This window comes from Penicillium argentinense (genome assembly GCF_028826775.1).
Source record: "Penicillium argentinense strain IBT 30761 chromosome Unknown utg000009l_segment0_segment0, whole genome shotgun sequence".
Lineage (NCBI taxonomy): Eukaryota > Fungi > Ascomycota > Eurotiomycetes > Eurotiales > Aspergillaceae > Penicillium > Penicillium argentinense.
Window position 1 is genome coordinate 2762979 of NW_026622668.1, and position 25345 is coordinate 2788323.

Sequence of the window (25345 nt, forward strand, 5' to 3'; positions counted from 1 at the left end):
ACCTTTTTTGATTGCTGCTTTTTTTATATCGGGGGGATATATGAACAGCCGGAACTGTTTTTTAAGGAATCATTTATGCCTCGCCGTCGGGCAAGATGAGCTTGGTGATCATACCAATAGCAATTGTTTGACCCTGTAATAAAACAATTTAGTATAGGCTCCTTGGAAGACTAGAAAGAAAGAAAGAAAATAAAAAAACATACCTGGTCACGAAGGGTGAAACGTCCGAGCTGCTGGTAGTCGGCGAAGTTTTCGACACAGACGGCACCGGCAGTGCTGGTGACCTCGATGCGAGCAATGATAGTTTGGCCCTTATTGGCGAAGGGAGGAGGGCGCTTGCTCTTGCGGCCAGTGCCAGGCTCAAGCTTGTGGAGCAAGGCGGCAATAGTGACTTCTTCGACGGCAGAGTGGACGTGGAGGACGCAGTTGAAACCGGCAGTGAGAATGTTCTTGAGATCCAAGATACGAATCTTAGCCTCGAAGGCAGACACACAGTGAACAGGGCGCTTAGGGGAACACAACACGAAGCCGGGATAGAAATCTTCTTCTTCCACTCCACGTAGACGCATGCGAACCTGGTCACCGCAGGTAGCATTCGGGATCTCATCTTCGGTCTCACCATAAAGGGCGGCAACCTGGACTTCACTGCGGTTGGGCATCATGATGTAAGTACTGTTTTTCTTGACTACACCAGATTCGATGCGGCCTTCGCACATAGTGCCCATATCACGGTACTTGGCGCTGATCGGCATCATGAAAGGAGCGTTGATCTTACGCTCGGGAAGCTTGAAGTCGGTCAAGTATTCCAACAGAGATGGTCCATCGTACCACGGGCACAGCTCCTTCGAAACACGGTCCTTAATACCAACGGTACGCTGAGCAGAGATGGGCATGCAGAAGATATCGGTCTTCTTGTAGCCAAGGGCTTCCAAGAACTTGATAACCTTGACGGTACACTCATCGAAGCGGTCCTTAGACCATTCGACAGTAGGGTCATCCATTTCTGAAAGCATGTTAGCAAGACTCGAAATTTCTTGAATATTAAGAGAATAGAACGCCAAGGGAAACTTACTGTTCACAACAAGCACAAGCTTCGCGACACCGGTGTTACGAGCAAGCAGAGCGTGCTCACGGGTCTGGCCACCCTTCTCGAAACCAGTCTCGTACTCACCCTTACGGGCAGAGATGACGAGCACACCGATATCGGCTTGGGAGGCACCACCAATCATATGTGGGACATATGACTTGTGACCGGGAGCATCAAGAATGGAGAATTCGCGGGTGATGGGACCATCGGGATCGGGGATTGTGACTCGGAAAAATGCACGTCCGACTTCCACAGTCTAATTGTATGTGAGCTTTGAACACGCGAAGAATCAGAGGTGCTGGGTAATTCAGCTTACCTTGCCCTTGGAGCGCTCCTCGTTGGTCAGATCCAGCGCCCATGACAAATACCATGTCTCACGACCCGCCTCCTTGGCTTCGCGTTTGTACTTGTCCATTGTTCGCTCGTCCACCATGCCGGTGCAGTACAGCAAAGAACCACCCAGAGTGGACTTGCCAGCATCAACGTGACCAATGAAGACGACGTTGACGTGCTCTCGCTTCTCACCGTAGATTTCCTTCAGAGTGGCCTCGTCGACATCGGCCGCCTGCTGCTTAGCAACAGCATTGGCGTCACGGGTGGCCTTCGCAGCTTCGGCACCGCGAGCCGGGCTTGAACGACCCGGGCTAGAGCGGCCTGTGGAAGGAGTGGGCGAAGACTTGCCGCTCGCGGCAGCCTTGGGGTCGGCCTTCTTATCAGTCTTCTCAACTGCCTTTGCGGCGGCGACCTTGGCGCCAGCCTCAGCAGCTGCAGGTCCCTTCGAGTCACCTTTTGAGGTGGAGTCTGTCTTCGCGGCTGCGGTAGGAGTTCCAATGGAGAGAACCTTGGTCTTAGGGGCGGTAGTGGAGGTGGTGGCGCCGATGGACAGGACCTTGGCCTTAGGGGGAGCGGCAGAAGCGGCGGGCTTGGGGGCGGACTGGGTAGGGGCTGCCTGCTGGGCGGGCTCCTGAGGCGCAGCAGCAGGGGCATTCTGGCGAGGCTGCTGCTGGAAACCACCAGGCTGCTGGTTATAGTACTGGTTGTAGCCACCGGGTTGCTGGCCATATGCGCCGTATTGGCCGTAGGCCTGCTGCTGGGGATAGCCGTAGTTCTGCTGGCCATACTGGGCATAGGGGTAACCGCCACCATATTGCTGATATTGCTGTCCTGGAACGAAGGCATTGGCTCCTGGCGTGAAGGAAGCAGCTCCAGGAGTGAAGGAAGCGGCTCCAGGAGTAAATGTTGGCGCTTGCGCCTGAGGGCGCGATTGTGCGTTCAGGTTGACACCCTCGGTCTGCCGCGAGAGCTCATCCTCCCAAGACTCGGGGGTTTGGTTCGACATCGTGGAAGTGAGGGTCCGGGACGCAATCAAGGACACGGGGAAGACGACACGGAAGTCGAAGGTGGATGGTCTAACAATGATTGAGGGGTGCAAAATCAAATGCGCAAGATTGCTGAGTCAGCTCGGCTCCCCGCTGTCGGTCAGGTGACCTGTATGGTGCAGGTAATTCTTTCGACGATTGTCCCTGAGCTTTATTGGACTCTACCAAACCTGAGCCGAGTCGCGGAATTTGTCCCGTTCTTTAACCCAGGCGTGTGACTCACCCAATTGGGCGTGCCCTCGTGGCGACGTTCGTCTCCCAACGCCAAATTAAATTTGGGGCACCGTCGGGCAGATCTATCGATAAGCTCCCCTCCATTCGATTTGACCCAAACCACTCTGAGCCGTCTGAAAGCTCCGAGTCGTTGCTTCAGGGGGTGATCAGAGCTGCCCCCCGGCCCAATATTCTTGAATTTTTCTGAGATCTCCTCTCTTTCACGCGACTCACAGTCAAAATGGACGTGTTTCTGACTCGCGTGCGTCTATTATTTACCAATCCCATTGCATCATTTGGCGGATCTTCTAATCAACGTCTCACGGACAGCTGACCCAGCAGGCAATGAACTATGCCATGCGGTATGCTGAAAATCTTCCACTTCTGGTCAAGCAATTTTGTACTAACGCTTTATAAAGCTCCGGTATTGCGATAACGACGACATATGCTATGCGCCAGTCTGCGCGTTTGCTAAAAGTACGCCAAGCCTAATCACTTAGCTGCAGGTCGAAATGCTAAGAATGCATTCTATCCAGAATCTAGATGGTGAAGAACGTGAGGAGTTGAAATCTTTACAGCAACGTTTGAACAGCAAGATCCAGGTATGCGGAAGCCGAGAAGTTGGCGCCAGGGCGACAGCGACTAATTCGATTCGAAGGTCATCTCACCAGCCATTGACATGATTGAGTTGATGTGAGCTCATAAGTTATTCTATTGACCGTATTCTTTCACTTTGCTAAACTTTTCAATAGTGCTGCCCGTGGAAACACCTCGCTCGAATCGTCTGTTGCTCTTACCAAGTCCCTTCGGTGGGATATTCAAGCTCTTGGACAACGATTGGCAAGAGCGGCCTCGTCTTCAGAAGCCAAGCGCAAGGCTTCAAGGTACTCCAAGGATTCCACTCACAATTCCGCGGAAATCAAGCTAGTCATCAGAGATACCAAAACGCTCCTCGCCAGAATCGAGGATGCAGTACCGCTCTTAAACTTGGCCATAACGACTTCGGGTGCGAAGCTGTCTACCAATCTTCCGTCAACTGTCTCACCATCACGGCTTCTGCAATCAAGCTTTTTTCTGAATGCTGGCGATACTCAATACTCCATGTTACAATCGCAGGCAGTGCAAATAGGACCAACGTTTACACTGTCTATGTACATGCTCTTCGCTGGACACATGCGACCACATGATGAAGAATCTGTTCGCGAGGCAACATGGAAAGAGGTCATACACAAAGCACAAATTAAACTCCGACGGGTTCCTATGGAGCTTTACTACGCGAACGAAGGATCCAAATCCTCGCAGTTCGAAGCCCCGGTTCGTGCAGACGAGTATGCTTACCAACTCCTGCTCGTTGAAGACTTGGATGACGGAAGAGTCCATACATTCGAGGATAATGAACCACAGCCTCACGAATATGAAGGGGTTGAGAGTGCTGGTTGCCGAGAGATTCTGCCGATTCACCAAATATCCAAAATTTTCTATGCAGACACGAGCAGAATCCTCAACATCAGTAGCGATGGGGAAACAAATAACCCGGTTTTGCTTCTGAAGAGAGATCTCAATGCATTACCACCACGCCGAATGATGGAACGCGAGGATGTCGAAGATGAATATGCCCCGGATGAATCTGGTGCGGAACCTGTCGATGAGGAGCAAGCGCAACTGGACTCACAGCTAGGTGGTGGGGGCGGCGATCCGGAGAATTCGAGCTTCGGTTACCTCCACGAAGACTCTATTCCTGAGGAGCGGCGACTCCCCTCAGGCCTGGACCCAGAATGGATTGCATTTGAGGTCTACCACGACGAGGAAACTTCAGACACCGAATCCGAACCTGACACATCCAATACCCCAGCACGAGAGTCGCCCATTGACCCAAACAAAATGGAGAAATTATCATTGAACGACGAGAAGGACAATCCATCTTCGTCTATCTCCCGCGCGGAATCGTCATCTCAACCTGCAGGGGCCACGCTCAACCCAATTGCCCAGAAAGTCCAAACGAATCTTTCCCTCCTCGAAATCCTCCTCCGCCTGACATCCCTCCAACAATTCCAGCAACAACCCCATCTTGCTATTAGTGACGAATTACTCAATTTCTTCCTTGAGGAATCTTCTACCACCGGTGCTGGTGGTGACGAACAGCACCGTCAACGCCTCCGCTCCGAGGCACGCCGCCGTGTTGGATGGGATCCGTATGACGAGAGCCCTGTCAAACGACGCGGCGAGGACTACCAGTACACCTGGGGCCCTGATAGTCCTTCCGCCTACCCACGGGAAGGTGATCAGCTTTACTCGCCTGGAGGTGATACGCCAAGGGGCTTCCAGTTTCGGTCCAGAGAGAACACCCCCGAGACTCCGCCACGGAGAGGATCGCCTGGTGTTCGGAATCCTAGCGGTTTGCGTGGCATGACCCCTGCGTATTCTGATGGTGGTCATTCGAGACACGGCTCGCCCTTGGCAAAGAAAACTGCTCCTGCAAAGTATGAAGACGCTGGAACTGGCACGGCCGAATAGGCGTGGGTTTGTCTTTTCCAGGAATTTGTATGATTATGATCTGCAAAGTAACAAGATGTTTCTGATGGATTACTTTGCTGTCGTGCTATTCCCAGCGGTCTTGCCATGATTCACTTAGCAAAATGAAACAGCATCTCATCCACACTCAGCGCTCGATCAACATTACATTTAATACCGATAACCTAAATGATGGATAATGAAGAGAAGCACCGAAGCTGCATTTCGCAGCTTTATGCCTAGGGATATGTAAACAAAGCAATCAATGTGCACATTTGGTGGTTTGAACAATCAAAAGAAGATACACAGGAAATGAATCGCTGAGGTCTAGGTAGGGAGAAACGAGACCGGGAATAAGTACTAAACAGGAGTCCATATAACGCTCATGAACCAAAAACAGTCAGAACCAAACTCCCGCACAACCAGCAAAGAGAATCAGTGAACAGGCAAACGAGTTCTTTTCAAACCCGGAAGCAGGAGGTCCACGCTTAAACAGACTTCAATAATGACTATAGCGAGGTCCTTGTTGTGGGCTCTGGTTCAAAAACCAATTACTCCCAGTCCTCGTCGCTATCATCCGCCTTTGAATCCGTATTCGGGTATTTTTCCTTCGGGCTACCAGGGTTCCGGCTGGTGGCACCGCTCACAACATCGTAACTCGACTCGCTGTCTGCCTGTGACTGGAGATCATTTGAATTTCGGGACTCAGCCTTCGGGGAATCGTTGCGAGGAGCGAGTTTCTTAGAGTCGGGTTGGACTTGGGGGGTAGAGGGTGACTGGGACTCAGAGTCAGAGTCATCGTCCCAGCCGATCTCTTCCTCTTCTTCGGCATTGGCTCCTTTTGACACCAGTAAACATTAGCATGAACATAAAACATGAGACTCACGGTTTGAATGACAAACCATTCAATAGTTCCTTGCGCTTCTTCTCCTCGGTCTCGATGACCAGGCGCAGAAAGTAGTAACGGGTCCAAAATTCGGCATATTCGACAGTCTCTGGGACGACCTTCTCCATGGCCGCTCGCAACTCGGGGTATGTCTCAAGGTCGGCAGCAATTTCGTCTGTCTTGCTCTCAACATTGAACTCCTTCTTGAACTCCGGGAATTTGTCGCTAGCAGGCTCCTTGGTGAAACTCTCGAGGTTTGAATGGATGACGTGCAGCTGTGCCTCGAACCGGGTTGCATGTATAACACGTTTGCCATCGGCGTCCTTGCTCTCGAAAAGAAGTTTCCCCGATTCGTCCGTCTCAGGTGGCACAATGCTGACAGCTTCGCGCAGCCTCTGGCTAATGTTCATTCCGAACCGCATTATGGCCTCATCTGCGGCTTCCTCGGCCTTCTCAATCTCCTTCAGTCGCCGAGCGGCCTCAGCTTTGAACCGCGAAATGAACCCTTCCCCGCTGGGCCCAGCTGCCTCTCCTCCTTTCGTAGCCGTTGGTGTAGCCGCTTCATCATTGCATCCCTCACCGCTAGTCGCCATGGCTGCGGTGCTGAGCGAGAGCCCCTTTGTTTGGTCGACGATGCTGTCCCTCAGGGTTGAAAAGCCCTTCACTGCCTCCTCACTGACCGCAGAATATTCCTGGCGGGCACCCTCATAGTAGCTCTCGCCCTGCTTGCGCACGTTGTCCCAAAGGCCGCCGATTCGGGTGCCCCACGGACTGGCGGAGAAGGCGCGGAAGGTCTCTTGCAGCTCGGAATTCAGGTCGATGTTTTTGTTTTTGTTGTCGCTGTTCGTGTTCGAGGAGGAGGAGCCCTCTTCCTGCTGAGAAGTAAGGATCTCCTCCTGGATGTGGTCGTATGCGATATCCATGGTGTGTTGTCGGAGGAAAGATCTCCCCGAAACAACAATTGAAGTCGCAACTCCGCGTTCGTCGACGGCCCGACCGCCCCGCTCGTCTTGGCAGACGCAACTACCCTCAACAACCCGCATAGATCTGCATAATTAAATCAACGACTTTTGAGCTTCAAGTGATACGAATGGAGAAGGCTTGGCAAAATTTGCTTTGGCAAATGGTAATTGTATTGAATGCTTCATATGAGGGTATATTTCGTAATGCATCTAATGATCTCAATGGTCAGGCAGACTGTAAGGTTCCCCTACACTGTCCTGACTTCCCGTACAAAAATAAGGAAGAGCCACGCTCTCCATCACACTCGACGTCAGGAGTTGACTACGTGATAGAATATTGCCAGATCCATGGTCCACGCGGCGCACAGGCTGGGATGATTCGACTTGAACCACAGATCCCGGGGCACGAGGCCGTTGAAAACCATCGTCAGGCTTGTCCACGCTCTTCTCTTGTTCGCGAGCAGGAGAGGATTCAGGTACCATCTCAGTCTGGTCCAGGTCTTGGCCCTGCAACTGTGACTGCAAAAATGGGCCCGGTAAATTCTGAGAAGAGTGCGTGGGTTTTGGCTGAAGATATTGAGTGTTTCCCTCATTGGGGAATAGCTCGGAAAGCTTTTGCGTGTTCAGAGCTGGGACAGGCTCAAGCGGGAACTGGGTGGCTGGCTGCATCCTTTGGTAATACGCCGAGGCATCTGACATGGGGAGCTCGGAGGGTGGATCAAAGCCCATATCGGCCGGCGGTTGGGTGTCCGGCAGCGGCAGCTCCTGAGAGTCATCACTTGGTAAACTCGGACTTTGTTCCACAAGATCTGAAACAAATTTCCGTGATTTTGATGCCAGAATCGGGGACTTTGGTCCATCTTCGATCTCGTCATCTTCGCTTGAATTTGACTCCGCATCGGTTTCGTATATCACAGTTCTCTCTTTTTGGCTCCGCCGGATTTTTGATTCCTGGGCATCTGCCAGTATTTCTGCGGACGCGGAATGCTGTGTTGGGGAGGCCAGTTCTGCTGCATTCGTGGACATGGGCGATTCTCGTCGAGATGGCTTGGTTATCTTTGATGGGGGCCGTGTTGGAGTTTTTCGCTGTGACGTATCTTCCAAATCCTGTGAATCTTCAACCACTCGTCGAGGATCTGGGCTTTCCTCCTTGATTGCACCGACTTGTGGTGCCAAGAACAAGGGCTTTCGTTTTGTATGCGAATGCGTGGCACCACGGAATTGGGATGAGGTAATAATTGCCAAGCCAGGGCTTTCTGGAGACTGTGAGGAGGGGATCTCGAATTTCCGTGCTTTTTGAGGTGTGAGGACTAGTCTCTCGGGGGCTAGATGACTCGGCTGGCCGTCTTGTATACTCGTATTCTGGGTGTCGCCTGATGTGATGGGCTCCCCGGTAGAAAGGTCCAAATCTTGTTCAAAAACCCTTCGATTTCGTTTCGCAGGGGTTGGCTCTGATTTTGTTGTCTTGCTATCGACAGTGAGTGATTGTTCTTCTTTCTTGGTGATAGCGTTGGCGGCACTGTCGGTGTCGTGGGAAGGTGGCTGTAGATATCCCAAGTTCACATCATTATCATCGGAATCATCTATCGTGATGTAACGTCTCACAAAATCCATCTGCGTGAGGGTCTTGTCACGCTTCGTAGCAGAAGGCCCCACAGACTTTCGCTTGCCTTTGCCGGACGCGCTTGCCTTGGGCGTCTGACTCCTTCGAACACTGTGGCCTCGTCCGACTATCCGATTTCCCACCGCGTCACCCTTTCTTCGTCTTTTGGGATGGTCGTCATTCATTTCAAATCTTGTGAAGCCTGCCCGAGTCCGCACGGGTGGTCGATAATCGGTATCGCTTTCGGATCCGTTGTCTAGCTGCTCTGACTCGTGTCCTTCGTGCGTTGACCCGCGGGGTTCAGCTGCCTCGACATATTTGAGCTCGCCATCGTCTGGGTGTGTCGGTCTCGGAACAAAGTCTATTTGTGTAAGGGTTGATTGAGCCCGTGTCGGTGGTGCTGAGCCTCTTCTAGACGCTTGCACGGGTGTCGATACGCCTGGTGACGCTGTTCGTTTCGCATTCGTGCTCTTTGACGTTCGGGATGTCGCCAGGGAATTGGGTCTTTTCGGGGTACGAAACAGGTCTTTGGATTTGTCTGGGTTTTGATCTGACCCTTTTTGTTGTGTCATCGCAATCCTGCTTGCAGAAACACGAGGGCTTGGACATGAACAGCTTGATAAAGGCGGAAGAAATGACATTTGACTCCGTTGTTGCCTGATCGGTAAGGCCGACCGCGCCGACGCGTCAAGTGGTTTCTGTATCAGGCATCAAGGCAGCAAACTCAGTTCTACCCTAAGGTTTGTATCCACGGTAAGCTACAATGGAGGCTGGAAAATATCCTACGGCTAGGATAGTTGTTAATATTGTTATTAAACTACCCTAAGATGTTCATAAATTCGTATTGATTGATCCAGCTTGGCTAAGGTCTGCTTCGAATTCGCCATCCATATCTTACACTCCACCATTTATTCCTCGTCAGACATGAGCCAAAGCGGGATAGCATCCTCATCGTCAGGATCCTCAGTCATTCGAGAACCTTTAGAGATCACGCTATCCGAGTCTTCGGGTGCTGGGGAGTTAGGTACTTGCGGTCCTGCAGAAGGCGGCCGCGAAACGAGTTCCAAACTGACAGACTTTGAATCGGCGTTCGTCGACGAGTCGACGGAAATAGGATCTTGTGCGGACGTGCCCTCGAGATCTCGGGATTTCGAACTTTGCATCACTGACCCTACAGGTTCTGGGACAGGCTTTTTGGGGACCACTATCAGCTCATACCGAGAAGCTTTAGAGGGCCTAGTCTTCCTGGCGCTCTCCGGGCTTGAAGGCGCGTTCGTAGTCGATAGAGATATCGCAGCTCGGTCATCTTGTCGAGCTTCGTCCGAGATAAAGCCACCTTCTCTGTCGTCATTGTCTTGAGCAGATAAATCTGCAAGTCCGGCCTGTCCGTCTTCCAGAGCGTCTTCGTCGGGAACAAAGCCTCCTCCTGGGGCTTCATCCTCATGGTCATTGGTGACCATGGTTGACTCGTATTTATTGTTCCTGTTAAATGATGACGGTGGGCTGAGCTTAAATTGATGGGGTTCAAGGAAGAAACCTCCACCAGCTTCATCCTCGCCCATGCCCGTGTCTGAAGCGAGCTGCGAATCTGCACGCTCATCCTCGCCTGCATATTCTTTGACTCTCTCAGCGATACGGAGTTTGACTAGGAACAACCGCCAGAGTCGGATGGCCTCTGCACTTCTTGCTTCGAAGGCGGCCTGCTGTCTGTCATCGGCAAGACCCCTCAGTACCTCTTCAAGGGCTTCTTGGTACTCAATAGCAATCACAATGCCCTTCGTTACAGCCGTTCCTTGACGCCCTTTGAAGTCAAATCTTGTGACAGCGTCGGCATAGTCCACTCCCAAAATACGTGCCGCTCGAGCAGCATCTGGTTCCTTGATATGAACTGCTCCAGGAGGCACCATACTCGGGACGTAAACATCCACATTTCCAAAGGGATTCTTTGTAAGCCTGCCGTCAACTACCGGGGGTGGCCGGTAAGTTTCGGTTTGAAACTCCGCGTATAGCGCAGTGTCCTGAGCAGCAGTTGCCTCATCGTCACTATCGAAGGCAATGGCACTCTTGGGTCTTTTGGCAACTATGTGCTTCAGAGGTTGTTCGCCCGTTTTGACATTTTTTCCCAACATGTACCATTTCCCAGCACTTCTCACGGTATGTACATCTGTTCGGCGATAGATGGGATCCGATTTGTGGCTGTTCGGGGTGGTTTTGCTCAGCCCGACATGACCGATAACACGTTTCGGGAAAATGACCTCCCTGTGGCGCAAATGGCGCTCTAGGGCATAAATGGGATGATCTTTGAAATCCTGGATATTGCGAGGTATCGGTTCCCTCGCCGTCTGAGCTGTCAGTTCACTGGTTTCCAGTGCATCTCTATCTTCGGGAAGAGGCTTCGCATAGTGTTCCAGTGCGTTCTTCCACCACCTTTCTCCACCTGGTGTCGATTCGACCCGAAGCTTTCTTGTTTTGGCATTGAACGCCTTTGCGTAGCGTTGAGTGATGTCTTTGGCCGTGGAATCGCCGTCAAAGCCGACTACATAGTTCATTATATTGAACAAATCGCTCGCAGGAGGTTCGAGTTTGTTTGGCTTTCCGATTGTCTTTGTGACCATGGGATCGATTGAAACCCATCTCTGCATAGCCTCATTAAATGCTTCGACCCAGAAAATCGGATAAGATGATTCTCGGATAAATGGACCGGGATCTTTGAAAATTAACCTTTGATCTCGTAAACCAGTTCAAGCAACTTACCTTTACGCATCTTCGATTGAGCGGGACGCGGTTTAAATTCGGGTCGTCCGAGACGTCGGGATCTCGGGAGGGATGGCGAGCCACTTCCTTTGCGTTCGTCGGTAGAGGTTTCATGGCTGTCGGATGATATCACAGTGTACTCCGGGCTTTTCTTAGATGGGGTCGTGTCCTGAAACGTGCCTGAGAATGGGAGCACCTGAAGTGAGCAGACAAGCCTCGCTTCTACGGCGACCGATCGCAACAAGGCGCAGAATAATTGTGCTCCGAAGTCTTGAGAGCCTTGCATCGTCTTGGCTTGCGATCGAAAATCCTCCTTTGACAGGAATACCTCGGCCCCCGACATGATAGATTCCTATTCCCTCATTAGCTCAGATCAAGTATGGGCGATGTTCACGAGTGAGGTACGTACCAATTTCTTCTTGAGCTGCGACGGGGTCTCAGCCCAGTGAGCACGTTTCAAACCTGGCTTGGTGACTGTAAATATCTGGTTGAATCTCTCTCCTGCTTGATTGAGGCCGTCGACAAAGGTTGTAGATCTGATGAATTGTGGCTTGCTTTCGTCCGGGTGCAGCAATGTCTTGATTTGTTTCGGGAGTATCTGCTTCAGAAATTCCTACACAAGTGTCAGCGGGCTGTAATAAGCATACCCACAAGCAATCCAAATCGCACCTGAACCTCTTCATCATTACACCATCGGTTCCGGATGTGTATATGTCCCAGAAGACATAAGAGATGGGCTTTATGAATATCTAGACGGATTCTTCTTTCGGCGGCAGTAACGGGTTGTCTCTTTTGAACAGTTTTCTTCCGTAGTTCTGGTGCGTGCAGTGTGATTTCAAGATTCTCAGGTAAAGCGGTTTCCAGCATGACGTTGGAAGGCCCCGGGGTGGGGTGGGAAATGTCCACGTCTTCCCATTCAACATCGGATTCGTCTGAGTCGGCCGAATCATAAACAGTCTGAATCTTTCGTCCAGCATCTTTTTCAGGGCCTCCTGAGGCACTCTTCAGGGGCGACGACGCAAGATGAGGATCATCTGAGTGACTCACTCGTCGTCGCTTGATCGGCCTGTCCGCATTGAACTGTCCAGGGTCTCGAGCTTCGGCTTCCTCGAGCATCTGTCTGTACACCTCCGGAATCTGGTCATCTTCTGTCGCCTTTGAATTCGACCTGCGGCGGCGGCGAGATGCGCCCTTCCTCACAGAGTGGTCCAGTGAATAGCGCTCCATTCCTCAAGACTCCTCCGCGCATCAACGATAGCGTCGCGTGTTGCTCTGGGCTCCACGCGCGCTAACTAGCGCAAATGTGAAGGGTCCCAGGATCTCAACGATGCCGATGGTGGAACAGAATCTTTAAGTGGATGGAACAGAGAAATGTACTGAATTCGAGACGCGAGACATTGGTAAGATTCATTTACTCTGTTGATTGGTGGGGCGGATATGCGTCATAACCAGCGGGAATTGGGTTTCTCCGGGGTTCCGTTGCCAGGCAGACAATTTGACGCGCAACACCACCTTAGGGAAGTGTATACTAGTAGGTTAGGAACGTTGGAAGGAGGAACGAGAGAAAGTCGCAAGGCTGAATTATTTTTATAGAGCTACTATGTGTGAGTTTGAAGTGAGTTTCACTGGATAGTGTAGTGCTAATAGCTTGGTTACTAGCCGGCCCACCTAACAATATATACATTCGCTCCAACACGCACCACCACATATAATTACCAGGTATGAAGCGCCACTGTGCCCTTATTAGCCAGTCTTGTGTTCCGTGAAACACTAGTGTAGTCTACTTTAGGTACACTAGGTACACTAGTGCAAGACTCAAATGGTTAATATTTGATTAAATCATAACATTGGGAGTATAAAATATGCGTCTTTGGCCAGCGGCGCTCTCTTGTTGCCATAAATTTACCTTTCGAAACACAACCTTGGAACAACAAAAAGGTCATCTAGCTCAACTCCAAACTCCTACCACGTCGACATAAGGATCGCTTAATTCGGAGAAAGGAAGTTGAAATAGGTACATTAGTGCAGTGTCTCTGAATCTATAGAATCTAATCTCTCGTTCTGATTTCATTATGTAGACCGAGCGACACTGCATTTAGAAGGAACGGCGGTACCCAGCCAAAGAAGACCAAGTCAGCATGCCCTTTCCCTGAGAACTGCCAAGACTTTATGGGGTGATAACTCTGCTAGATGTCCCGATCCTTGAGTCTCAAATCCACATACTGTCCAGAAACTCAACAATCTTCTCATTGCAACCCCATATCTCACCCAATGTCACAGTGACCAGTTGTTAGTACAGTGTAAAAGCAAATACCATAAAAGCACTTCGGGTCAAAAGGAAGACAATTGGAGGCTTCACATATATTACGATTTATTGTCAACTTTTGAAAGAAATCGGATAGAACTATCTCATCATAATGACACTCCTCCAGCACTGGCAGCATCTTTGCGATGTACGGTCGGCTTCTCTCATCCCCACAAAGGATGATATCCCAAAGACAATACGGGCTACGATATTGATGTTGATGTTGGGGGGGGGGGGGCGGGCGCTTCGCGTTGATCAGATTGGGTCTCAGGGTCCTTCATATGCCCAGGAAATTGCTGAAGTCCAGCGCTCGATTCAAGGATTCGGCTTGAAATATCAGATGCATGCAACAAGAACAACTATTTATAGATGCTTCGCAACACGATTTTGAGAAGCTCGACTCCAAGATCCTAACTGTGTCGGTTATGTCATGGATATTCCCTCCAGGTCTGAAACGAGTCATGTTGCCAAGAGACCACCGACAGAGCGCTAATTATCAAGGACGATAGATGGGCCGTGGGACAAGGTTGCTCAGCTGATTGGATTTGCACATACCTTGACTCATCAGTAAGGGATAGCCAGGGTCCATACAGATATTCAAATCTCGACCAGGTAGGCATGTGCTGTTTCCCCTGTTTTTGTCCTCGAGATCCAATCCCGAGCCCCATCTTACCTGTAAATCCGACAGAACCGACCAAATCCAGCCGATGGAGGGCATCTTCGCCTCCAAGGAGCGAACTCCTGTTACTCATTAGAGAAAAGATTGGTTACTTGTTGGTGTCACTCGTGGTCCATGATTGTCCGGTGAGGTCTTGCTCATACTGTGTGGTGGTATTGTGTAGTGCTCAGTGATGGACCTGCCCTCCGGTATAGCGATTTGAGTTGCTCCAGAACCACAATTTGAATGGGATATCGACTCAGAAGAATGACAAATCACTTTCAGTGTCAAATGCCATTATTTGGTGCTTGGGTAATTTTGTAGAGCCGCCTCGAGCTCCTCCGACCCTTCCAGTGGAGCTTCTTCGGAGCAGTTCTTGGGCGATCTGGAAAAGCGGCAGGAGGCGACTTCATTGGCGGGCCAGCGAGTTCGATACCGTCGCAGGACACTTATTGATCTACGTGAATTTTTTTTCTTTGTTCTTGCAGCTGACAGCGACCGAGCCGTGTCATTAATGCAATGCCGTCTATACGCCGAGCCGATTGGCCGGCGACTCCACTTGGGCAAAGCAGATGGAGAGTTTCGCACATCCGCAATTCCAAATACCACCTCCCATGGCCCTCTTCGTGTTCAATACGAGTCTAGTATTCGACAATGCCCCATCCAGGTCTCTCCAGTTGGAACGTGCGTGTAGCCTCGATGTTCCCGTGGTGGGCCAGCGATCATCATTGTGCCCTCCCCGCAGGGCGCAGGCCCGGCTACGACCCAATAATGAAGCAAGAACGCTTCTGGCTGAATCCAGGGTGTGGGTTTTCGCTATTGTTCGCGCTCTGCCTACGTGAGTCCGTTTCGTTCTATGTCTTTCATCGACAGTATTACCATCTGTACGCGAGCAAACTCTAGTACTCGAATACGCCTACGCTTCTCTAATGATAATGTTCGACTGTTCTGTGGGGAATGCGCTAATCACTTACGGCATTTATCATTGAAGCGGTCTAACTAATATCCTGCTACCGGATTTAGGGCCCTTGGACGTCGAGACACGTAGCATGGTTGGCGGTGCTAGTCTAGAAGGACGGCATGAACGAGTCGCGTACTTAGTACCATACCCTACGGTAGGGTATTGGTATAGACATCATTAGGCAACGAACTACTGTATAATACGGAATAGAGACACGTTTCGGCGGAGGGACGAAACTTCTCGGAACGCCTGTGGCTGCTGCAGGAGTACAGAGCGGGGGACCAGGCAAAATGACCCGGCGAGTAGATACCTTCAGGTAGATTTTGTACATCTCATCAATTGCATGGGTCTCTGACAGGAGAGCCTAGGCCCCTCTGATGCAACCCAAGGCAAGATCTCGCTCGATCTCCTTCCACGAATGAGCCACAGAAATGACACTGCCTCCGGACAGACCCCGGCACCCGGGTTAAGCTCTTCCATCAGCCGCGATACCAGCTGGGGACCATCTGATCGCCAGGGCCCCGCCAGTGCAACCTCGTGTTTGATTCCCAGCTTCCACCAGGCCCTGGGGCCAGGGAACCGCGACGAGCCGGGATAGACAGCGCCAGGCCATGTTGACCGCCGAACCTCTTATGGCGCTGTGATTTTTTAACCGCAGAGGAGCCGAAGCTCGGCCCCACCGCGCAAGTGAACCAGGTTTCCCCTCTGGCGCTACGCTCCCAGCCCAGTGTTTTGACCAGCTTCCCCATGCGAGGCCCTCCAGTACCAAACATGACGGTCTCCACCGCCGAGACTCTTCGCCTACGAGTCCTGGTTCCGATGCACGCAACAAACCGACGCATCCTGCGATCGCAACTCCTGGTGACAGAAAACGTCCCCAACATGATAAAACATTCAGACCAGAAGTACCTGATCGTCCACATGCCCCGTTCTGTGAAAATTGGCTCCTGCGCCGGCGGTCCCGACAGCATGGGACCCGTACACTTTCCCAGCAGTCGGGTCGGGGCGACTGGTTTTGACTCGTCCGATTGTGAATAAAAACCCCGGGTGCCCTGTGGATGGGATCCCAGCACCATGGCAGCCTTGCTCCTTGGGCCTGGCTTTGTTTGCGTCGACTCGGCTGCACGGCTTTGCTTTTTTCAGGTTGTGCCGTCCTTGTCTCCGGGCCAATGCACCCCGGCGAACGCCGACTCGAGGACGTCTCCTGTTTCGCTTGTTCTCCCAAACAGGGGTCATGCGGCCTTCGTAATGAAAACCCAGATGACGCGAATATCATAGCAATACACATACACATACACAATGGCAATTAATTACCCGAACGCGGGGCCACGTACGAGGGGCACCTTCAGGTGTGTTTGCTCGCTTGTCCAACTTCCACACCGCGAAAGAAGGCTGGGTACCCTTGGAGTTCGGATCGGCATGTCCATCGCACAACTCGTTCGTCAGAGATCTGGGTGCGCGACTCCGGATTTCTGCTGGAGCACGGGAAACCCTGAGAGAAAACAGATACGGATCGTTTAATATACAGGGATCGTCGATGGGAACCATGACGACCGTCATCCTGCAGCACGCACCGAGTCATTCGATCTGGACTGGTGAAGAAGACCCCCTGCGATGGGTGGTGGGTGTATTTTCCGCCGTTCCAGATCCCGGGCGACGGGGGATCTGGGAACACAGAGCATGGAACCCCTCCTCGGCCCTATACACATACCCTAGCTATGACGGGACATTTTCTGGTGTCATGTCGCGGTACTGTTTGTATACGCCTCGGGGTATGTACGAAATAACGGAAGACGGCATTAACCACTCAAGCTGCAACTTGTGTGCTTATACTTTGCACATTGCCCACTGCTGCCCACCTGCAAATGTGTAAATGTGCAAATGATGGAAAAGTTTAACGCACGATGCGTGGCATTGCGACCGAGGGACGACGCCCAGGCGCTCGGTGTCCACCCGTGAATTTGGACATATCAACTCGCCCACCGCTAGCTTCGATGTGGCAGGAGACGCGAAGAGCTAACCCCAGCGAGGTGTAAGGAGACCTTCTTCGGAACTTCCCTCCACCCCGTCATCATGGCAGTCGGTGCCAGGCCACTCGATTTGTCCTCACCTGCAGCTCGGGTCCCATCAAAAGACCTCCACCACGACCGAACGGGGCAAAAGAGGGAACCTTGGCGCGACTCGACGCTGCATCGCGACACGGTCAGGATTCTTTGTGATTTGCAAACCGCAGCTTGTGCTCATCGTGACAGCTCCACCGCGAGGCACGGTTTGAGTGGCGGATCAGGGATTTGTTATCGCCTTGCTCATTCGGCTCTCGATCTAGTTTAGTAGCAGCGGGCTCTTTTTTCTTCTCTCGCGCACTCGCTCTCCAGCCCATTTGAGTATTTAGTCTCTGCGATATTTAGCGCACAGATTTTGGCACATATCGATTGCAGTCTTAAGGCAGCTGCCAGTGGAGGCTATTTCGCCCACCACCCTTTTTAGGCAGGTCACCACCCTGCCGGAGACCCAACCAGTTGGGCACGAGCATTATTCATCCTGATTGGACTGGGTGTTTTCATTGTAATTGATGACCGGGATGGGCCTGCAGGGGACGGTGCACTTGTTTGAGAAAGGCGGATTCTGGAGTGCAAATCCCGACATCCAACGCAGAGGGTGCCGTGCAGTGGCTGGTCTGGTTGCCAATTCCCAGCCTGCTGGCACCAACCGCCATTGGTCGATCTCTCCTCTGCAAAACTCCTGCCATTACTCACTATTATTCGGGGTCTTTAGATGAAAAATCGAAACCCAGAAAATCAAATCCAAAAACGCAAATAAAATTCTGGCACGGCCCAAATGCATGGTCGATCCAATGTAGTCTCAGGGTCCGCGGCCCCTCTGCCACCGAAAACCCACGAGGATTCCAAATGAGCGCGGAGCCCGACTCCGGTGTCCTGGAACGCCCGCGTCGGTCTAGTTACCGGCCAAGTAGGGGAGGGTCGATTCCACTTCGAACTTCGCTAAGCCGGGGATCGCGCTCGAACCCCAACGGGGTAAGGATGGGATGGGTGTTTTATACCGTGTATCGTGTATTTCGGCTCCGTGAAGATCAATGCCAATGATCACACCCTCCCCCTCCCAAAAAAAAAAGTATATGGGCCCAAAAAGTCCCATCTAGGTAGCGAGACAGCAACAGTGCTCGGTCGAAGGTTACGAGGAGTATTTTCTTGTTCTTCCAAGTTCTGTCCTCTGTTTCGTTTTGCAGTCCGAGGCCCGGTGGTTCTCCCCCCGTCATTTCAGGCCCGCCCGAGTGTCTTTCCTCCCCGCCAATGCTTCTGACGTCCATGGATGCCCACTGCTCATAGTCTGCTCAACTTTGTACCCCATCCATGCACGGAGACTCCACTCTTCCACCCCCTGCGGGCCTTGGTTTCCACGACTTTTTCAATGTCGATCCCCGGCCGGCCAGCGACTGATTTATAGTTGTCCGGATCGTCCTCCCGCCCTGCCAGATTACAACTTAACCCAAGCTGTCGGGCTCCGGAGGCACATGGAATTGAAGTACCACCGTTATAACCCCCTTCCAATCCACTCCGTTTGCGTTCGTTGTCCCAATTCAGTCTTCTCTTTTTTCCTTCGACCTGCAAAATTCTTTGTGGCCAGTGCACACACCGCGACTGTCGATCCAGTGTGGGACATGAAATAGACGATTACCATATTCATATTCGCCGGCCAACCTGCGCATTCACTAAAGACTAGCTCCACGCCGACGTGCACCATTCCGGCAGCTCGTTACCAGTGATTGGAGCGCCGAGCCCTGGATGTTATATGACTACCGCAGTTACGCACGATAGGCGTCTCGTTGACTCAAGCGGCCCATTCTGGCGTCGGTTGCTCTCTCTGTCCCACCCTCGTTAGGGTTGGCTGTCCAATTCCCACTCACCTCGGTCGATCCCTCCGAATTTAGACATGAGGCGATCAGGATGGGCCCCAAATCCTCCGTAAGCTGCCCTTTGCATTCTTCCATTCTCCCAACCCTTCCGCGTCATGTCCACCATATTGTGTTCCTCCCAGACCGAGAACGCGGATTTCCGACCAATGTATCACACCAGGTACCTTCAGATGCTGACGGAGCGCATGCAGGAGACAAAAAGCGAATGGTATTTTACAACCCCTTCCACTCGTCTCTTTTTTCGCGACAGCACTCGCTTCCACGCCGAGTGCTCTTGTCGCTGCTCATATTCCCAATTTGGAAACTGACCAAGAACGGCAACAGTGATACGCAGTCGCTGACCGACAGTGTAACGGACTACCCAATGGAGAATGGACGAAGGTATCACAGGTACCATGAGGGAGGTAGGTGGCTACATTCTCTCCCGTGACTCGTCCAGCTCGTCTCACACATGGTAAAAGCCTATCCTTATCCCAATGACGAGCAAGAGCTTGATCGCCTCGACATGCAACACCACATGTTCAAACTGGTCATGGAAGGCAAAATATACCATGTTCCTCTGAAGGAGCCGAAGCAGATCCTCGACATAGGTACTGGATCGGGTATATGGCCAATTGAGATGGGTATGATCTTTTACTCCCAGCAAACAGGTCCTGTGTTACGTGCGTGAAAACTCATTTCTTGTCCCTTGCCATTCTGCAGCTCTTTTGTTCCCCAAGACCGCAATTACTGGAACAGACCTATCTCCAGTACAGCCCACGGAAGTCCCGGAGAATGTTCATTTCTTAGTCGATGACGCCACAGAAGATGAATGGCTATGGGAATCGGACCATTTTGATTTCGTCCACATTGGCCATATGATTGGCGCCATGCCTTCATTTAAGCGACTATTAAGGAAAACTTTTAAACACCTGAAACCGGGCGCATATGTCGAATGTCATGAATTGGACCCGAAGCCAAAGTGCGACGATGGGACCATGCCACCCGAAAACCCCGATGGCTACAGCGCCTATGCCTTACATGACTGGTTCGATCTGAACATGCGCTCCAGCCAGGAGGTTGAGCCAGCGAGGCAATTTCGGATCGCCCCGCGAATTGAACGATGGATGAAGGAGGTAGGCTTTGTCGATGTTCAGCAACGAGTTTTCAAGGTTCCGGTGAATACCTGGCCGACAGACGATCATCTGAGTGAAGTCGGAAAATGGAGCGAGAGCAATTGGCTTGAAGCATTGTCCGGCTGGTCATATAAGCCGTTTCTTGCGCTTGGATGGTCGAAAGCGGAGATCGAAGTCTTTCTCGTGAATGTGCGGAAGAGTATCCAGGATCGAAATGTGCATGCGTACATGGACTTTTACGTTGTGACTGGGAGGAAACCTCATCCCGGAGAGGAGAAAGCTTGAACGACACCAACGAATGAAATGATCAACTTCATTCACCTTGCGACACTCGACACTTTTTTCTTAAATATCGTCCGATGTCTGCTCTGTGATGATAAGCATGAGATACCATTGGCGGGAGAACAGCATTCTGCATGCATGGCATTTTTGGCGCATGGTTGCACTTGAATTTCTTTTTCTTTTTCTCCTTTCTGGATTATTCTTCCTTTTAAATTCGGGATTGGAAAGCTATTTCTTATTTCAATGACCACAACATCAACAGATCCTGACGGGGAGAATGGGATGAATACTGCCTTCAAGTAATGTGGACGGTGGATAACGCTGTATATGTTTGATGCATTATGAAAATATTTCACAATAGAAAGATATCCACAAAGTACAATTGTTTCTCCTCAACAAGATTTTCATTTTATACTGAATTCCTCCGCCTCGAATTAAGTACCTGAGATAGTGCTGCATGTACTCAGATTTGTCCGAGTCCTTACGCGGCTAATTCGTGACCAGCCATTTGGCACAGTACATCTGATGAGTCAGCTTATGCCAAGACCCGCCGACCCGCGAAGCTGCCAAAAGTCGACGCTGTGGTGTTCCCCGACCTCGTAACCACGACTTGGGCTCGCATGCGCCATTGTTCGACTCATGTCTTTCGGTAGGCATGCCTGTCGGCATGCGCTAAAACCACCCTCGACCCCGAGTCTCGATCATCTCTGGATCAGCGATGACCTACTTACGACAACGTTCCGTCGCTTCGCAAACGGGCAAAGACGCAATGGCAGCTGCGTCCCTGGGCCGCTAGAAGCACGAAGACGCCTTGCGAAAAGGAGAAATACAGCACTTGCTGGTATAGGAGGTGGTCCGGTGGAAGACATTGCGTGTTTATTTGGGCGCAATGGCCGCGAGCACATGAAATGGACGGATCATCAGTGGCAGCGAACACAACCTGACAACCTAGGTATGTCAACAGCGAGAGTGCAAGCGTGCATATCAGGAGCCTAACTTCCGGAAAAGGTTCCAATAGTTACGCCCGCGGGTATTCCGAGATTCCCTTGCCCTTTTATGATCACAACCCTGAACCTCTCGAACCATTGGTTTCGCACGACAACCCGCCGACCCCCAAGATGAACTCTACAAATCGTACTCGAGCCTTGCAAATACTTCTGGAACGGGATGACTGTGTGATTGAAGATGCTCGAGATTTTGTACGCCAATTGGAAATCGATCTTCAGCGAGAGCCTGAATTCAGCAGACAGATCTTCGACCATTTGCTTGAACGTTCGCCAAGAGACTTGTCACAACCCATTAAGTTTCTTGAGGATCCGTTTTTGAACACATGGGGTTCTGGGAATTACCTTGCTGCCGTGGAGTACTTCGTGCGTCACAAAGCGAAACGAGCGAGTCGAACCGCAATTCTAAACGCGGTAGCCCGCGGTCTGGAACTAGGCTTGGTACCTACTGACGAGTTATGTTTGATTGTTCAAACTCTCCCGAAAATACTCGTTGAGCGCAACAAAGCCTTGGGTGAATGGGATCAGAAAACATTACTCAAACACTATCGGTCCCTGTGGAAAGCGGTTGGAAGATGCAACATCCTCGGTTATCGTGATTTGGATATGAAAATCACAGACTGTTGGCTTGAAGAAGTCATGCGCATTGGTTGTGTCCGTTTCGCCGAGGAAATTGTCATAGCGACGCACGATGCAAGCTCTGATACTGCATGGCCTTCGGTACTGGTTACGGAGCATCTTAATCGCACGGACAAATCTGACGCCGCGGAATCTATCTCATACGCCAGCGTGTTTCTGGACCGAATTGATGCGGACTTGGCGGCCAAGTGTATAGTTGATGTGACCGAATATTTGTCCTCAGCCTCATCAAACACGGCCATTCGACAGCGATCGCTTGAGCGATGGAGAGAGTGCTTGTCACAGGTCTCGAACATTGTTGCCATCTCAAACTCACAGACATGGGTTGATATGCCTTTGGCGTACATGCATAGTTCAGAGGAGCAAACTGAAATCTCTCTTTCGAGTCTATCAGTTCAGTCCCAGATCGTCTTGCGCCTTTGGGCCCTGAGAACGTTGAGCAGGACCCTGGGTCCGATGTACAACCAAGCTATCAGAGCAACGGACCTGCCGATTTGCTTCCTGCTAAATCTCTACGAAACAAGTGCAAAGAAGACTGATGGGTCTTTTCTGTCAGATTTTATGGCCGGGGTTCAGCGCCTAGACCTTCCATACAACAGTCTTCTTTTGTTGGCTGTTGACCTCAAGCTGAGGAAGTTGACTTCCAAGACCACTCGGCAAACTCTTCAGCGACTGGAGACTGGCCAGACGTCCTTGGCAGACATCTGGACAGACCATTCTACCTATCGAGGGGTTCGAGGCCTTTTCCATGGTACATTCGAACAAATGTTTCGAAAAATGGACCTGACTAGTCCCGATTCTGTTCAAGAATGTCTTCATCTTGCCAGAACAGGAGACTCGAAGCATGTGTGGTCTGTCCTACGACTTCTCAGCAACCATATCCCCTTTCAGCTTTGTCTTCACAAGGCCTGGGAACCCATTCCTCATTCCGACGAGAAAGCGCTGGTTCGCTATCACCCAGGGCCTCGAGACAGCCAGTGTCCTGACCCATATGCCGCTGTCGATTTCGTCCACCAACTGGCCGTTGTGTTCTCTTGCTGCAACCAACTTACTCCCTCTCGGTCATTTCACCTTATTCACTGGCTCTACGGCTATCTGCGCCGACATGGTGGTCCCGTACACCCACCCTTGGTTCGGGCTATGTACCATGCCGGTGTTGTGCGATATCGTCGTGAAGGCCGCCGGGTCTCGCCAACTCAATATGAGTACATTCTCTGGATCGCGAGGAAATTCGAGGGACCCGATGTCGTGAGGGAGCTTACCTCGGAACCAACGATCGCCCGAGGCAGACCCATCCAGCAGGAAGATTACTCCTAGTGGGATTGAGGCTACTGCCCGTCTTAGCAATCACGAAATACCGCAAACTATGTAGATTAGAGATACCCGCATCCTCGGCTTTCGGAGGCCTGGATGGTTGCAAATATGCCAAGCATAGAAATACCTAAGATGGTCAATTTCGTGACGAAGTTGACAATTCCATTTACTGAAACTCCAAAAGTAGGCCTATTGCCCTTCATGTCATAAATAAAGTGGTACAGTATAGTCAGATACAAAAGCCAGTGGAGATTAAACTTCCTCAAAGAAGACCACCGGTCTACATGCATCCCTAGTTGAGCCAACCACCAAATCTAAGAATCCACCTCCATCTTCTCAGCCAGACTGTCGTCTCCGGACAAGGTCTCGACCGTGACATATTTCTTCATGTCCTCCTTGCTGATGATCTTCTGGTTCAACCAAGCAGTGGTGCCACGCGGAAAGCGGTAGTTGCGTTCCTTCTGTCCACGCTCATTGGGCTTCTCATAGTTTCGCAACAACTGAGTCGGCTTGTCCTTCTCAATGACGCACACGTCAACGTTGCTACCGGATCCCAAGTCGTTGAAGATACCGGCCTTGATAGCCTCGGAACAGAGAGCGATGGCGCCCTCTTTGTCCAGGTCCGGCTGCCAAGTGGACTCGAACACGGACATGGCGGCCAAAGAACCAGATCCCATCGTCACGTAGGGGAGCTTATCCGTAGAACCGTGTGCGTGCACAGTGTAAAGACCAACGCCAGTCGGGTCCACACCTGCAACCACCAGGTACGCTCCGATGTGGCCCTGGTATCGGAAGAGGTGCTGCTTGAGCATTGTCATGCAGGTGATCACACGGGGGTCGCGGCCTGTCGATAACGAGTGGAGTTCGACATTGGAGCTGATGAGGGCGGTGGTGAATTCGGTATCGGCGGCGGTACCGGCACCGGCACACCAGATCTTCGGGGCGATGTAGTGAAGCTTCTCGCAGTTCTGTTCACCAGTATTGATTAGCAGTTGATTGAGTAAAGCGAAAACAGCATGCAACGTGTTTTCATAGTGACCGAAGTCCGTCGATGAGTGTTCGTACCTTGTCTGCCACTATAGGGCCACTGGTGGCTCGGGTATCTGCTGCAATCTGCGATCACGTACTTGTGAGCTTCCTGGATGACGGGCGCACACGAATGTGTCGGGGTCATTGTCAACCACATACCACAACGCCATTATCGTAAATACATCCGACAATTGTTGTACCAGTACTGGTCGCTTTGGGAAGGGGAACACCCCTGGCGTGAAGAGCCGCGTTGCGGTTGAAGTTGGAGAAGTCGAAGCCCGGCATCGTGGCAACGCAGGGGGAGCACGGCCGAATCGAATATCAAGAATTAAAAAAAGCCGAGATCCGTACCAGATGTAGGAAGGCTAAGCACGAGATGGCGGAGATCAAGAAGGTGAGAGAGAGAGGCGCGAGCTGATGAGGAAGAGGAGTGAGGTCGGGAGCTGTTTGGAGTGACGAAGCTCCGCAGCCTGCTCGCCGCCTGACCCGTCAGGCATTCACTCACTACAGGTGTTTTTGCCCGCGACATTTTCGACCTACCCAAACCTCACTCCGGCTTCTTCGTTTCTCACATCGGTCCTGCTAGGGATTTTCCTTCTTCTTATCCCGCCTACTCTTGATCGGAGAGGGGCAGCTCCAAGATTTTTACGCGCACCTTGCACCTCTTCAACCGGAGTCCCCAGACACTCCAACGTCGCTCCTTCTCTCC

General features: G+C 51.5%; 8 protein-coding genes across 8 annotated transcripts; 3 read left to right on the forward strand and 5 right to left on the reverse strand.

Annotated features, from left to right (window-relative positions):
- Window positions 1-73: 73 nt before the first annotated feature.
- Window positions 74-2426, reverse strand: N7532_008615 (translation termination factor GTPase eRF3; the record flags this gene model as incomplete). The annotated part of the gene is made up of 4 exons (XM_056621107.1): window positions 74-133; window positions 204-1003; window positions 1073-1343; window positions 1404-2426. 4 exons carry the CDS (start codon window positions 2424-2426, stop codon window positions 74-76), a joined length of 2154 nt encoding a protein of 717 aa, XP_056471913.1.
- Window positions 2427-2920: 494 nt separating this feature from the next.
- Window positions 2921-5193, forward strand: N7532_008616 (RanGTP-binding protein; the record flags this gene model as incomplete). Its single annotated transcript, XM_056621108.1, has 6 exons — window positions 2921-2941; window positions 3010-3041; window positions 3099-3156; window positions 3216-3281; window positions 3338-3372; window positions 3432-5193. The coding sequence occupies 6 exons, from the start codon at window positions 2921-2923 to the stop codon at window positions 5191-5193; spliced, it is 1974 nt and encodes a 657-aa protein (XP_056471914.1).
- Window positions 5194-5741: 548 nt separating this feature from the next.
- On the reverse strand, window positions 5742-6999 carry N7532_008617 (BSD domain-containing protein; the record flags this gene model as incomplete). Its single annotated transcript, XM_056621109.1, has 2 exons — window positions 5742-6028; window positions 6093-6999. 2 exons carry the CDS (start codon window positions 6997-6999, stop codon window positions 5742-5744), a joined length of 1194 nt encoding a protein of 397 aa, XP_056471915.1.
- A 258-nt stretch (window positions 7000-7257) lies between these two features.
- On the reverse strand, window positions 7258-9213 carry N7532_008618 (uncharacterized protein; the record flags this gene model as incomplete). The annotated part of the gene is made up of 1 exon (XM_056621110.1): window positions 7258-9213. The coding sequence occupies one exon, from the start codon at window positions 9211-9213 to the stop codon at window positions 7258-7260; it is 1956 nt and encodes a 651-aa protein (XP_056471916.1).
- Window positions 9214-9549: 336 nt separating this feature from the next.
- On the reverse strand, window positions 9550-12622 carry N7532_008619 (uncharacterized protein; the record flags this gene model as incomplete). The annotated part of the gene is made up of 4 exons (XM_056621111.1): window positions 9550-11348; window positions 11396-11747; window positions 11805-12008; window positions 12065-12622. The coding sequence occupies 4 exons, from the start codon at window positions 12620-12622 to the stop codon at window positions 9550-9552; spliced, it is 2913 nt and encodes a 970-aa protein (XP_056471917.1).
- Window positions 12623-15737: 3115 nt separating this feature from the next.
- Window positions 15738-16357, forward strand: N7532_008620 (uncharacterized protein; the record flags this gene model as incomplete). Its single annotated transcript, XM_056621112.1, has 2 exons — window positions 15738-15858; window positions 15978-16357. The coding sequence occupies exon 2, from the start codon at window positions 16067-16069 to the stop codon at window positions 16355-16357; it is 291 nt and encodes a 96-aa protein (XP_056471918.1). The 5' UTR covers window positions 15738-15858; window positions 15978-16066.
- Window positions 16358-19704: 3347 nt separating this feature from the next.
- Window positions 19705-23610, forward strand: N7532_008621 (class I SAM-dependent methyltransferase; the record flags this gene model as incomplete). Its single annotated transcript, XM_056621113.1, has 4 exons — window positions 19705-19876; window positions 19956-20592; window positions 21304-21602; window positions 21659-23610. 4 exons carry the CDS (start codon window positions 19705-19707, stop codon window positions 23608-23610), a joined length of 3060 nt encoding a protein of 1019 aa, XP_056471919.1.
- Window positions 23611-23921: 311 nt separating this feature from the next.
- Window positions 23922-24921, reverse strand: pup1 (proteasome core particle subunit beta 2; the record flags this gene model as incomplete). Its single annotated transcript, XM_056621114.1, has 3 exons — window positions 23922-24575; window positions 24673-24720; window positions 24796-24921. The coding sequence occupies 3 exons, from the start codon at window positions 24919-24921 to the stop codon at window positions 23922-23924; spliced, it is 828 nt and encodes a 275-aa protein (XP_056471920.1).
- Window positions 24922-25345: the final 424 nt, after the last annotated feature.